The sequence below is a fragment of the Carcharodon carcharias genome, chromosome 6 (genome assembly GCF_017639515.1).
Source record: "Carcharodon carcharias isolate sCarCar2 chromosome 6, sCarCar2.pri, whole genome shotgun sequence".
In the NCBI taxonomy this organism is placed as follows: Eukaryota; Metazoa; Chordata; class Chondrichthyes; order Lamniformes; family Lamnidae; genus Carcharodon; species Carcharodon carcharias.
In genome coordinates, this window is record NC_054472.1 from 110,379,866 (window position 1) to 110,393,319 (window position 13,454).

The 13,454-nt window shown below is 40.7% G+C and overlaps 1 protein-coding gene across 8 annotated transcripts in view; it reads left to right on the forward strand.

The window, feature by feature from the left end:
- Positions 1–13,454, forward strand: part of prkdc (protein kinase, DNA-activated, catalytic subunit) — a 243,012-nt gene that overhangs the window by 90,235 nt on the left and 139,323 nt on the right. For all 8 annotated transcript variants that reach the window (XM_041189174.1, XM_041189177.1, XM_041189175.1 and 5 more), the window contains 6 exons: positions 772–876; positions 1,889–2,056; positions 4,918–5,045; positions 6,398–6,605; positions 10,199–10,377; positions 10,920–11,088. In XM_041189174.1, coding sequence (XP_041045108.1) covers positions 772–876; positions 1,889–2,056; positions 4,918–5,045; positions 6,398–6,605; positions 10,199–10,377; positions 10,920–11,088 — 957 coding nt within the window. The remainder of the gene's footprint in view (positions 1–771; positions 877–1,888; positions 2,057–4,917; positions 5,046–6,397; positions 6,606–10,198; positions 10,378–10,919; positions 11,089–13,454) is intronic.

Genomic DNA, 13,454 nt, shown 5'->3' on the forward strand with positions numbered 1-13,454 from the left:
TTGCATCTCTGAAATGGGATCATTAGAATAGTATAGCACAGAGGGAGGCAATTTTGGTCCAGGGAATCTGTACTGACGCATTTGGAGAATAATTTAGCTGGTTCCACTCCCCTGTTCTTTCCCCACATTCCTGCAATTTTTCCCCTTTAAATGTTTATTAAGTTTCCTTTTGAAGGATACAGTAACCTATCAGGCAGTGCATTCCAAATCCACCATCTATTGCATTAAAAAAGTTTATTTTCATGTTGCCTCTGGTTCTTTGTCAATTTTAAATCTGTGCTCTCTGGCTACTGACTCTTAAGCCATTGGAAACAGTTTCTCTTTTCTTACTCTACCTATACCCTTTAGGATTTTAAATACCTTTCAGATCTCCTCCTAACCTTCTTTACTCTAAGGAGAACACCAATTTCTCCAGTTTATCCAGACAGCCATAGCCCCTCATTCCTGGAACCCCCCATTCAAAAACTCCCCCTCTGCCCCCTGCAAAACATGCTTTTTTCCAGCTTAAAGGGCACTTTATAAATATAAGTTGTTAGGGATCTGAGTTCTGAATAGATTGGGACTTTCCAATTGAAATTATTTTACAGCTGATCCCCACTGAAACAAATAAATTAAACATTTCTTCAATTAAAGCATCAATGTGTAAGTGTTAATTTGTCAATTTGAATAGATTAAAGGATTTCTTGGAAAAAGAATCTTCTAATCAAATTATGAGATAGATCTATGTATGTACATAGTTTTGCTAATTTGAGTGTATGTGATTTCTTTCAGATTGATTCCTCAGTCTCTTTTGGTAATAGTCATGAGGCATTTTCAATGGTATTTCAAACTTATACCACACTATTGACAGATCCAACATTGGCTTTAAACTTGAAGGTATTTCTTTAAGTTTTTTGGGAAAAAGCTACGTAAATGATATAATAAATCAAAGGTTCTGGATATCTGTTTAATTATTTTGAGGTGTGAAATCCTTCTTTATGTCTTCCTTTGCAGTCTAGATCTCCAAGTGTCACTTACCACCTGCAGTCAAAAGATGCTTAGGTGCATGTTCCTGTTTACTGGCCTCTATCTGCCTGTGCTGCTTTTCGGCTAGCTAATTGGGAGGGTGCACACAACAATGACTCCGTCACAGTTTCCCCTCTGATTTTCTTTCTCCTTGATCTCTTCTAATGAGAGAATGAAGTTCTCTGTTTGTTGGCCTCCATTGGCAGCAGCACTGTGAAAAACAAGACTTTAAAACAATTGTGATAGTAGGAAGTACAACTTATGTTAAGAAAGCTGCTATATGAAGAGATTTGAGGTTCAGTGGCGGGGGATGTGCATGGAGAAAAGCAATAAACCAGAGGAGTAACTTTATAGCAATGCTAGGGGTGTATTATAAATAAAATAGAGAAATTAGATGGACAAATCATTTATTGGGGTATAATGTAGTAGCCCTGCCTAAACGTGGGTAATTTTCAGAGCTAAAACTACCTCCCTAAGAGATTTTTTTTTAGAAATTATTGGAAAAATAGGACAAGAATAGTAGTGAAGGATTTGACAGAGTAGAATAGGAGAAACTTGCTTTCCTTGGCAGGAGGGTCGATGGCTGTTGATGATACGTAATTGACAAAGGAGCTACAGGGGAGCTGAGGATCAACAAAATTTTTGCAGCAAGTTGTTATGATCAAGAATGCATGCCTGAGAGTGGTGGGAGCATATTCAGCAATAAATTTGAAATAGAATTGAATAAATACTTCAAGAGAAAAAACATGCAGGAGTTTGGGAACAGAGCGGACAAGTGAGACGAATTGGATAGCCCTTTAAAAACTTTGCCAGATTTGAAAAGTTTATCCATTGAATGAATGAATGAAATTAAAGCTAAAGGACTTGCTTTTATTTTTTGCAGACCAAGGCAGTGATTATACTACCATTTTTTGTGCACCTTCCTGAAGAAAATCTTATATTGCTTCGCAATGCCCTCAACCAGTTTGTAGCTGCCCATTTTCCTATGAAATCAGATGAATTTCCTAAGGGTACATTGAGGTATAACAACTACATTGACTGTGTCAAAAAAGTAAGTACAATTTGTTGACATCATAGCTATATTTATTTAGGTCTTGAGGATGGTGTAATAAGTTTAATGCCTTTAGAAGAATTGAATTAGCACACTTCTCTACGTGTTCAGGATTGGAAAGGTAAATTTATGTGTTTGGAGAAAATAAAAAATGGGAGGATTAATTTTCTTCCAGTGTTTATGAATGCATGCATTTTTATCAAAGTATTCCTCTTAAATTCATTTACTACTGATGGAAAGAGAAGTCCATTATAGATATAATTTCAGCTAAAGTGTGGTATGGGCATGTTGTATGCAACAATTTTAATTTGTTTCACATTGTGTGAGGTTTTTGCACAAAAATTGGATGCTTTTCCCCTCTTCCTACTACGTGTACATGGTAATATAATTTCTACTCTTGCAATAAAAGACATTTGGAGAATATCTGTACCTTCGGATAGCTTTATAGAAACATAGAAGATAGGAGCAGGAGTAGGCCCTTTGCGCCTGCTCTACCATTCATTATGATCATGGCTGATCATCCAACTCAATAGCCTGCTCCCACTTTCTCCCCATATCCTTTGAGATCCCTTTCGCCCCAAGAGCTATATCTAACTCCTTCTTGAAAACATACAATGTTTTGGCCTCAACTACTTTCTGTGGTAGTGAATGCCACAGGCTCATCACTCTCTGCGTGAAGAAATTTCTCCACATCTCAGTCCTAAATGGCCTACCCCATAGCGTCAGACTGTGGTTCTGGACTCCCCCACCATCGGGAACATCCTTCCTGCATCTAGTCCTGTTAGAATTTTGTAGGTTTCTATGAGATCCCCCTCATTCTTCTGAACTCCAGCGAATATAATCCTAACTGACTCAATCCCTCCTCATATGTCAGTCCCGCCATCCCAGGAATCAGTCTAGTAAACCTTTGCTACACTCCCTCTATAGCAAGAACATCCTTCCTCAGATAAGGAAAGCAAAACTGCACACAATATTCCAGGTGTGGTCTCACCAAGGCCCTGTATAATTTCAACAAGACATCCCTGCTCCTGTACTCGAATCCTCTCGCTTTGAAGGCCAACTTACCATTTGCCTTCTTTACCACCTGCTGTAACTGCATGCTTACCTTCTGCGACTGGTGTACGAGGACACCCAGGTTTCATTGCATATTCCCCTCTCTCAATTTATAGCCATTCAGATAATCTGCCTTCTTGTTTTTGCTACCATTTATCCACATTAAACTGCATCTGCCATGCATTTGCCCAGTCACCCAACTTGTCCACATCACACTGAAGCATCTCTGCATCCTCCTCACAGCTCACCCTCCCACCCAGCTTTGTGTCATCTGCAAATTTTCTTTCCTGAATCTCTGCAAGAATTCTATTATCAGTAATCATTTGCTGATTAAATCTGTGGAATCAGTGAAAGTCTCAAAGGAGCCTGAGAGGTGGAACAAATTAATGAGTTGGGCATTAAGTCAGGGAGCTCGCACAATGAGAAAATAATGGGTTGATAGCATTATCTGCTTTCAAAGCGAGTTAAATCATAGCTCAGACATATTTTCTTGACTTCTGTCCCTGGTCCCCATTTTAGCCAACAGTTCTAAATGGTGTTCAGTCCTCATGAACTGTTTCCCAACATTTTAAAAGTAGTGTTGTCACCCTTTTCTCAAGATCAACCGTCAATCCCTCTATTCATGCCAACTACCTTCCCATTTCCAACCTCACTTTCTTCTCCAAGGACCCATCTCCTTGTTGAAAGCCAAGTTTCTGATTTTTCTAAAGTGCTGAAAAGACCCTATTCAAAGTCACAAATAGCATTTGCAGCCTTTGACAGTCAATTGCACCATCCTCCTCCAAAGTATTTCCTCTGTGCTGCAGCTCCATGTTACTTACCTTGCCCACATGTTCTTATCTTTTCAATCATAGCTAGAGTATCTCCAACGATGGCTTTTCATTCCGCCCCCCACAATGTCTCCTCTGGAGCCCTGAAGGATCCTCCTCTTCAGCTACATTTTGCCCTGGGAAGTACCATTTGCAGTTAGGAGATCTAGTTACATGTATCTCCTAATGACTCCCAGCTGTGTATCTGCACCATTTCTCTCAATCCCTCCACTACCTTTGTGCTGTCAAGCTGCTGATCATCATGATATGTAACTTCCAAACATTGGGAAGACCAGTCCCAACTCAAACTCCTCTGTGCTACTGATTGTATTAACCTCCCAGGCCACTGTCTCAGATTGAACCAGACTGGTTGCAACTTTGTTGTCCTTTTTTACACTCGGCTGACCTCTTATCCTCTCCATTACAATGGACTGCCTAATTCCACTTTCATAGTATTGCCAATCTTTATCACTACCTCGGTCCGTCTGACACTGGACTCTCATCTATGTCTCGGTCATCTCCAAACTCAATTACTCCTGTGCTGTTCTGGCCAGCTTTCTGTCCTTCATTCTTCACGGTCTCTCATCCTTTGGCCCAATGTCTTTATTTGTTTATGTATCTGGAGTGTACCTTGGAATGTTTTTCTATGTTAAAAGCGCTAGTTACATAAATGATATTTTTGTTTTATTACTAGCAGATGGAGCATACAGTGCAGTCTCCAAATAGTACTGTTTATACATGATGCTTTGTTTCAAACCTGCAATTGAATTAACTTGGAAAATCGGACAAGGAGCAAACTTACTTGGGCTTTTATTTGTTTATTGGGATTTTATTATTTGTTTAGGACCTGCCCAACACTAATTGCTCACTGATAACACCAGTGAATTAGAAAATAAGACATATCAACCATCTTCTAGTTGTGAGTTATATTTTATGTTTCATAAGTTTATTGTTTGCTCTGATTGTTTGCTCCAAATGGTGATTCATTTTGTTTTTCAGTTACTGGATGCTTTGGAGCTATCTCAGAGTCCACTGTTGTTAAAAATTCTGACTGAGGTTCTGTGTCGTGACAGCAGACATGTCATGGAAGAAGCATTTCAGATCTGTTTCCAAAATATAGTAAAAAGGTATTATATGGTAAAATATAGTAAAAAGGCATATGCTGTAGAAAATGAAAATATAGCATACTGAAAAATGTTTGTGTTTTTTGCCTAATTCTTACTTCAGATTAATAACACAATCGATTCTGATACGTATGTGTTAATGGTTACAGCTCTAATGCTTGAACTTAACATTAAATTTGTTACCCTAGAGATGCCTGAAGGTTTACACGTGACTATAAATATCAATATTTGTACTTTGCCTTGATTTTTAGTGCGATAAGTGAACTTTTTGTTCGCAGACATTTGAAAATAAGCTTTTTGTGGGAAATCTTTTGAACAGCCCTGGGTTTATTGTTATCTCCCAGCCTAGATGTTCTCTTGTCATACATCATCTATAGCCCAAAGGGTAGATGGAGTGATCAGTTCTCAGGGCTGCACCTGTGCTGATTTGAACTGGTTGACGGTCTAGGGTGATGACCAACTTGTGTGAGTGATTGTCCAATAATATTGATGTTTAGAGCCTGGATAACAAAAAACCCCTCTGGGTTCTGTTTACATGCATTCACTGAAAGCTCTTTATCTAACACCTGCAACCAAAATTTGTAAAGTAAAATAATATTAAAAAGGTCAGGTGTAGCCCAATGGATCATTTTCCTTTTGGTATATGCAGCAAATTCTGGACTTGGAGGGGGATGGATGGTGTAAAATGCCATTTGAGAAGAAGGCTGCCAAAAGTTGCTGCAGCCCTTATCCAGAATCATCCCCTTTACTCCTTCTGGGTCTTTCTTCAAATTCAGTAAAACTGGTACAGAGACATGATAATAATTGAAAATATCTCCTGATGATGCCCCGGGTCTGTCCCATGTTTGGTTTTAGTGACCCAGCTGAGATACCAGCAATATTGAAGATCATAGGTATGGACTTTACATACATTACACCCACAGTAACTCACCGAGTTCTGATGTTAAATCAGTGCCTCTCCACATCATACGTTGTGCCTTGGCAAAGAGGTCAGACTGGTATCTTCCTTCCAAGCAGCTATCAATGCTTGCTTTGTGATTACCAACAAAAATAAAAACTTATGGTATGTTCACAATCCAGGGTGGTTTCCACGTCAGGCATTCCCACCATCTTTGTGCCTAGCCTCTGCCCAGTGACTCACTGATTGCAGAGAAGTGATTGTGAGCTCACCAGGAGGGACTGTTCAAATTATGTGCCCTACTAGTTGTCGGTTGTTCTGTAGTTTTGAGATTGCATTATGGTGCAGCATTTTACTGAACAATTTGGATACCATATGCTTATTTTATTGCGTGCTTTAATAAAGAATGTGTTCTTAAGGTTTGCACTGTAAATTTAGATCTTTTCAATTGCATTAGGGGTACCTGTGAAAAGCAAGTGGCCCTGCTGGAAGCTGCATATGAGATGTTCCGAAATGAAGAAATGCTTCCGAATGCTACTCGGCAGTTTGTGATGGACCGTTCTCTTCTCACTCTTATTGCCCACTGCAGTCCAGATGCTTTAAGAGAGTTTTTCTGCAAAATTGTAAAGGATGCCATGGAGATTGTACAATCCAGATTCATAAAGGTAACCAGCAATTACACCTTTTAATTGCAATGTTTACTTAGTAAGTGCCGTTCAATTTTCCTAATCATTGCTATAATTTCTGCCTTTGTGGTAGTCATTTTCTTACTTTCTAATCTTTTGTTAGAATAACTGTAAACGGAAGATGGAGTAGCCATACAGCCCCTCTGCCTCCTGCGTTATTCAATAAAATCTACCTCAAATCCACTTTCCATCCTGATTCCCAAATTCATAGGTTCCCTTAGAGGCCAAAAATTTAACTAACTTAGCCTTGAATATACACAATGACCTATGTATTGGCTATGGCTTAGCTGTTGAAGTGTCATGAAGTTTCAATTATATGACTGGAGAGTTCTAGCAGTGCATCCAAGATCCTATTCCAAATGGTAAAACCAACTCCGTGAACACAAGGGTTGCTGCCAGTCTTTCCTATACAGTAGAAGTAGCCCCCTGCCTGTTCCTTCAGCTGCCCCACCACAGGAAGGTGGGTCTCCCTGAGGCAGTGACGTCAATTTTGGAGTCTTAATAATTTGTGCGATACGATTGCTGTTTTTCTTTCAGGATGGTCAGCTTTGCGATTATCCATGAGTGTATTAACATTCCAAGCTGCAAAATTTAAAGTTTTCTAATTTTGATCACAAAGATGGTGATCCTGCAGGGACAGCCTATTTTTAGGAAATCTTTTCCAACTCCCCTCCCCATATGTGGTGAGCAGAGGGTATCCTGAAGAGGACTACTCAGTCACAGATGCTGCTGCCCAAAGACATCTCTGTCCCAACACAGATGTTCAGCGACCTTCATGCGCCTGTCGCCTATGTGCAGATTCTTGACTAGGGACTCTGAGGCTCGCAGCCCTGTCCCTGGTGTTAGTTCTGCATCGCCACAGGGCTTGGCAGATAGACCCTGATAGAAGCCTGCGTTTAACATGGGGACCTTGGGGTGCTATCGTGGTCCAAACTACCTTCAAGGCTTGGTGGTCAGATTTTGGTGATACCGCAAACCATGATGACTGGGATCACCCTGCCTTCTGCTCCTGCCTTGCACCTTCACAGAGACGCATTGCCTTCCTTCACCTGTTCTGCCATTAAGGACTTTTGGATTGTACTGTGTCTGGCACCTCCACCTGACCGTGCCACCATGGGTGGCCCTACCAGGAGCAAGGAGCACCTGATAGCATCACTCAAGGGATCATTGGAATGCACAAGCCTCTCCATGTCATGGTGGCAGTCCATGGAGATAGCCCCCATATTATTTACAATCTACTTGACAGTGACAATTCACCTCAAAATGAACTGCGCTCTGTGTATGTATTAAATACTGTCTAGATTTAAAACTCTTTAACCTCAGTAGCCTCCACGCCAAAACTAAACTGACCACCATAGACATTATGGTCTACAGTTTGGGATGACTACAGTGCCATTGCTCTCCCTGCACTGGATTTGCAAACCGCTCTTGATCTCTTCAGTTCTGCATACAAGGAACTCAGCCTGTTCTTGAATGTTGCCAAAACAAAACTCATATATCAACCCACACCTGGTCAGCCAAATATTCCACCTCCCCTGAAGGAGAGACTCTGGAATATATTGAGCACTTTCTGTGCCATGGGTAGCCACCTCTCTTAAGAGGCCACCATTGACGAGATCCATCAATGGATCAGCTGTGCCAGCTCAGCCTTCTACAAGCTATGGCATTGAGTGTTTGACACCAAGTACCTCTAAGTCAGCAGAAATCCAAGAGTACAGAGAAGTTGTTGTCACCAGCCTACTGTACTGCTGTGAGACTTGGACTCTGTATCAGCGACACATAAGAGCGGTTGAGAAATTCCATCAGTTATGCCTCTACCTCATCCTCTGGATTCAATGGGAGGACAGTTGAACAAATGCTAGTTTCCTTCTTGAAGCCAACTTCACAAGCATTCAGGCAAAACTTTTACATAAATCTACTTCGATGGACTGGACAGTGTTCACATAGTTGAAAGCCAGGTCCAGTACTCCCGGCACTCAAATGGCCAATGGCCTGAGGAGGACAAAGACACTCTGAGGCTCTGCTTGAAGCATGACATTAATGACTAGGAGGAACTAGCTACTGACCATTCAGAATGACGTTAATTTGTCCATCAAGCTGAATCATGCATTGAGTCACAATGTCTTGATGGTGAGGCAAAGCAACATCGAAGAAGGAAAGAACAAGAAGCAAATACTGTGCTTTGGGTCCCACTACCTTGTATGACATCCTGCCCCATGTGCCCAAAGACTTGTGGTTCGAAAATTGGCCTCTTCAGTCACGTGAAGACCCATGGCAGAAACTCATGACCCTGAGTGCAGCCAATGATAAAATGGCTTCAACTGTTGAAGGGTCATGAGGACTCGAAACGTCAACTGTGCTCTTCTCCGCTGTTGCTGCCAGACCTGCTGAGTTTTTCCAGGTATTTCTGTTTCCCTCTTTCCCTAGTACTGGTGTCAGTGCCCCATGATTTGAAACCTTAGCTCCAACATTGCTCTGAGCCATGCATTCAGCCCCTCTAAGTGTTTGATCTTATGCTAATTTACATGTTACTCAAGGGGTAATATAGAAATGATTAATTTTGAGGTTCCACTTACTGATTTTTACCCTACTTAAACTCGCTCAGTGGAACCTCATTCCTAGTTTTGCTTACGCCGTTGGCTTGCATAAGGACCACAACAACTGGACCCTCCCCATCATGTTCCCAAGCTCTTCCAACTGTAAGGACATATCCTTAACCCTGGCACAGGGCAGGCAACACAACTTTCAAGACTTCCAGTTGTAGTTGCAGAGAACAGTATCTATCCCCCTAACAATCCTATTCCCTATTGCTACCACATTCCTTTTTTACTCCCCTCACCTTGGCCACCTTTGTCACAGTGCTGTGGTCAAATTGCCCATCTTCCCCTGGAGCCTTTGTTCTCACCCATACAGATAGCAAGTACCTATTGGTCAAAGGCTGAGTGTTCCATCACATCATGTCCCCATAATTGCCTGGCTCAGTCGCGTTCTTGCCCCTAACCACTGATATCTGAACTATTACCTAACCTCAGGTGTGACTACCACCTGGATCAAAGTATCAAGGTAACTTGCCCTACTCCCTGATGCACCAGCAATGTCTGCAGCTCGCAACCCTGAGCCAAAGTTTCTTGAGTTGCTGAACTTCCTGCAGATTTGGTTGCTCCAATTCCCACGTGCTGTAGTTGTGACATAGTACCTGGTCTGCCAACTCTGTCTAACCTTGTTTTATGCATTTAATTAGTAAACGTTTTTATTCACTTGATATTTTTAGTTTCATAAGCCAATAAGTGTATCTAGTTTGTTATGAATTTAATTAAGTAATATTTTCTCAGCTCTTAGTTTAAACCACTGCCTTTGATTAAAGAGCAAAAAAAGTAATTTGTTCCTCTCTCTCTCTCTCTCTCTCTCTCACTCCACCCCCACTGGCCCCACTCCTGCTACGCTCCTAACTTTAACTAATATTTGCAAACAGGTAGCAAGTACCTCAAACTTTTTTTAAAACACCTGCAAAATAGAACTGATTTTTTGTAAATTATTTTTGATAAAGCTTCAGAAATGATTGTTTATTGCAGTCAAGCGAGTCCTCCTTCGAAAACCAGTTGACAAAGAAAATTGGCTTTTACAAGCTGTTTGAAGTCATGTATGCACGCCTGCCAAAGAATGATGTCTACACAGAGAAATCAGAGATAATCCAGGCTTTCCATTCCTCGGGTAACATAGAAGGCAACAAACTTTCAAAGACTTTACTGAGGTAAGGCTAGTTGAAGATGGTTGTTGTGTTTGCAGATGCTTATAAACAGAAGTGCATGCAAGTGTTTACCGATCTTCCTCATTTGTTCATTATCCACATTCAAACCCTGTAGTTCTTATCTTATAGAATCACAGAATGATACACTGCAGTATTGGCCCATTCTGTTCATTAGATCTGTGCTGCTGTTTTATGCCCACGTGGACCACTTAGTTTGATCTCGCACTCCTCCCTCCCCATTCTTCAATGTTACTTTTTCTGGCTAATTTTATTTTAGTAGAACTCGCTTCAAAGAATCTATTTCACATTGTGAGAGTTTATATTTTAAAATTCAAAATGTTGTATATATGAATCATTGGGATTTCAGTGTGATAAAGCATTATGTAATATCTATAGTGATATTCCTATGAAATTGATCAGTCTGTTATGCCACTTAGTTAAAAAAAAACTAGATAAATTTGTGTAATGTTAGCTTTTTCAGGAAACACTTTTGCACTTCTCATAAAAATAACAATATGTTTGTGTTTTCTTTTTGTCCTCTGAAGATCTTGTTATGATGCAATTACTGAAAATATGGCTGGTGAAACTCAGCTCCTGGAGAAAAGGAGACAATACCATTGTGCTGCTTATAATTGCATGATTGCAGCCCTCTGTTGTATTTTCACAGAGGCTAAATTTTACAACGGCTTCCTTTTCAGTGAAAAACCAGAGAAGGTAAGATGGAATTTTTGAAACATAAAGGGCAGAATTTTTTGCCTGTTGGGCGGGCGGGCCCAACCCAATCTCCGGTAGGCGGGGAGCCGATCCCCGCCAGAGAAGCGGGCCCCACCGCCATTTTACGTGGGTGGGCCAATTAAGGCCCGCCCAGTGTGATGTCTGGCAGGAAGCGCTATGTGCTTCCTGTGCGGGTGGGGGGTAATTCCCCAAAAGTGAAAGTGTGCTCTTTCGCGCATGCGCAGGAAAGAGCTCACATCTCTCTGAGGCTAAGTACTGCTTCAGGAAGATCGCTGACACTTTTAAAAGATTAAAAATAGAAATTTTTAAAAATCCCTAACATGTCCCCCTCATGTGATAACATGAGATGGGACATGTTCATAAATTAAAGTAAAACTTTATTAAACTGTTTAAAACCCTGCATGAAACCTCATCCTGCTGGACAGGCAGGTCCTTTAATTGTTTAAATGATCCTGTCAATGGCCTCAATTAGTCATTGACAGGTCAGCGGGCGCACAGTTGATTTGGCTGTGCCCCCACCTTCCTGAAAATTTAAATGGGGCAGGATGATGTCAGGGGTTCACCCCGACATCATCCCGTGTCATTTTACACGTCAGCAAGCGGGCCCCACCCCCTGCTCGCGATGGCAAAATTCTGCCCAAAGTTCTCCGAGTCTATGCCATTGTCTAATTGTTTCCCTGTCCATTGCTAATATTAGTACCAGTTGCAGTTAATAGTGTAATAATAGTGTAAAATGTGAACATTCTTAGAAATGATTATAATATTTGTATTTACATTAGCAGTATTTTGTGCCTTTTTTAATGAGTATAATTAATCCCCATGGTATTAATGGAAAGATGGTTTTCTTTTTGTGAATTCCCACATGATGATTAGTAGACGTTTGATAGAATTTTAGAATTGTAAACTGCCAGAGGAGGAGAATACAAAAGGTTAGTATGCAGATGCAGCAAGTAATTAGGAAAGCTAATAGAATGTTTATCATTTATTGCTGGGGGAATTGAATACAAAAGTAGGAAGGTTATGCTTCAGTTGTACAGGGCGCTAGTGAGACCACACTTGGAGTACTGTGTACAGTATTGGTCTCCTTATTTAAGGAAACATGTAAATGTGTTAGAAGCAGTTCATAGAAAGTTTACTAGGCCAATGCCAGGAATGGGCTGGTGGTCTTATGAGGAAAGGTTAGACAAGTTGGGCTTATATCCACTGGAGTTTAGAAGAGTAAGAGGTGACTTGATTGAAACCTTTAATAGGCCTTGACAGAGTGGATGGGGAGAGGATGTTTCCTTTTGTGGAAGAATCTAGAACTAAGGCTCAAGGTTCAAAAATAAGGGGCGTTCATTTAAGACAGATAAGAATTTTTTTTCTTTGAGGGGCCCTGAGTCTTTGGAATTCTTTTCCTCAAAGGCAGTGGAAGCAGCATCTTTGAATATTTTTAAGGCAAGGCTAGAGAGATTCTTGATTAACAAGTGAATGAAAGGTTATCAGGGGTAGGTGGGAGGTTACAATCAGATCAGCCTTGATCTTATTGAATGGCAGAGCAGGCTTGAAGGGCCTGGTGGCCTACTTCCCATAGTTTTTATGTTTGTACATTTGGTCCACCATGCCTGTGATAGCTCTCTAGAAGAGCGATCCACTGAGTCCTATTTTTCCACCGTTCACCTATACCTTTCTTGAAAATATATACATATTTATTTAATCCCGTATAAAAATGCCTTCATCCATCACTGTTTTTGTTGAGGAGTTCCATGTCTTTTAACAATCCTCTGCATAGAAAAACTTGAACCTGTCCATTCTTTTTGTTATATTAAATTTAAAGCTTTGAATTAGCAACATATCACAGAATTGTAGACCATTGTAGCACAGGAAGAGGCCATTCAGCCCACTGTGCTTGTGCTAGTTCTTTGAAAGAACTATTGATTAGTCTCACTCTCCAGAACTTTTTCCTTTTCAAGTAACGATCCAATTCCCTTTCGAAAGTTCCTATTGAATCTCCTTCCACTACTCTATCAGATCATAACTCACTACGTAAAATATTTTTCCTCATGTCTCTGGTTCCTTTGCTATTTTCCTTAAACCTGTATCCTTGAGTTCTGACCCCTGTGCCACTGGAAACAGTTTCTCCTTGTTTACGCTATCAAAACCATGCATACTTTTGAACACCCCTATCAAACTTTTCCTTAACCTTATCTGCTCTGAGGGGAGAAGCCCCAGTTTCTCTATACTCTCCTCATAACTGAGCTCTTTTATTCTTCGTACCGTTTTTGTAAATTTCCTTTGTACCCTTTTTGAAGCCTGACATCCTTCTCAAAACATGGAGCCCAGAATTGGAGACAATACTCCAGCTG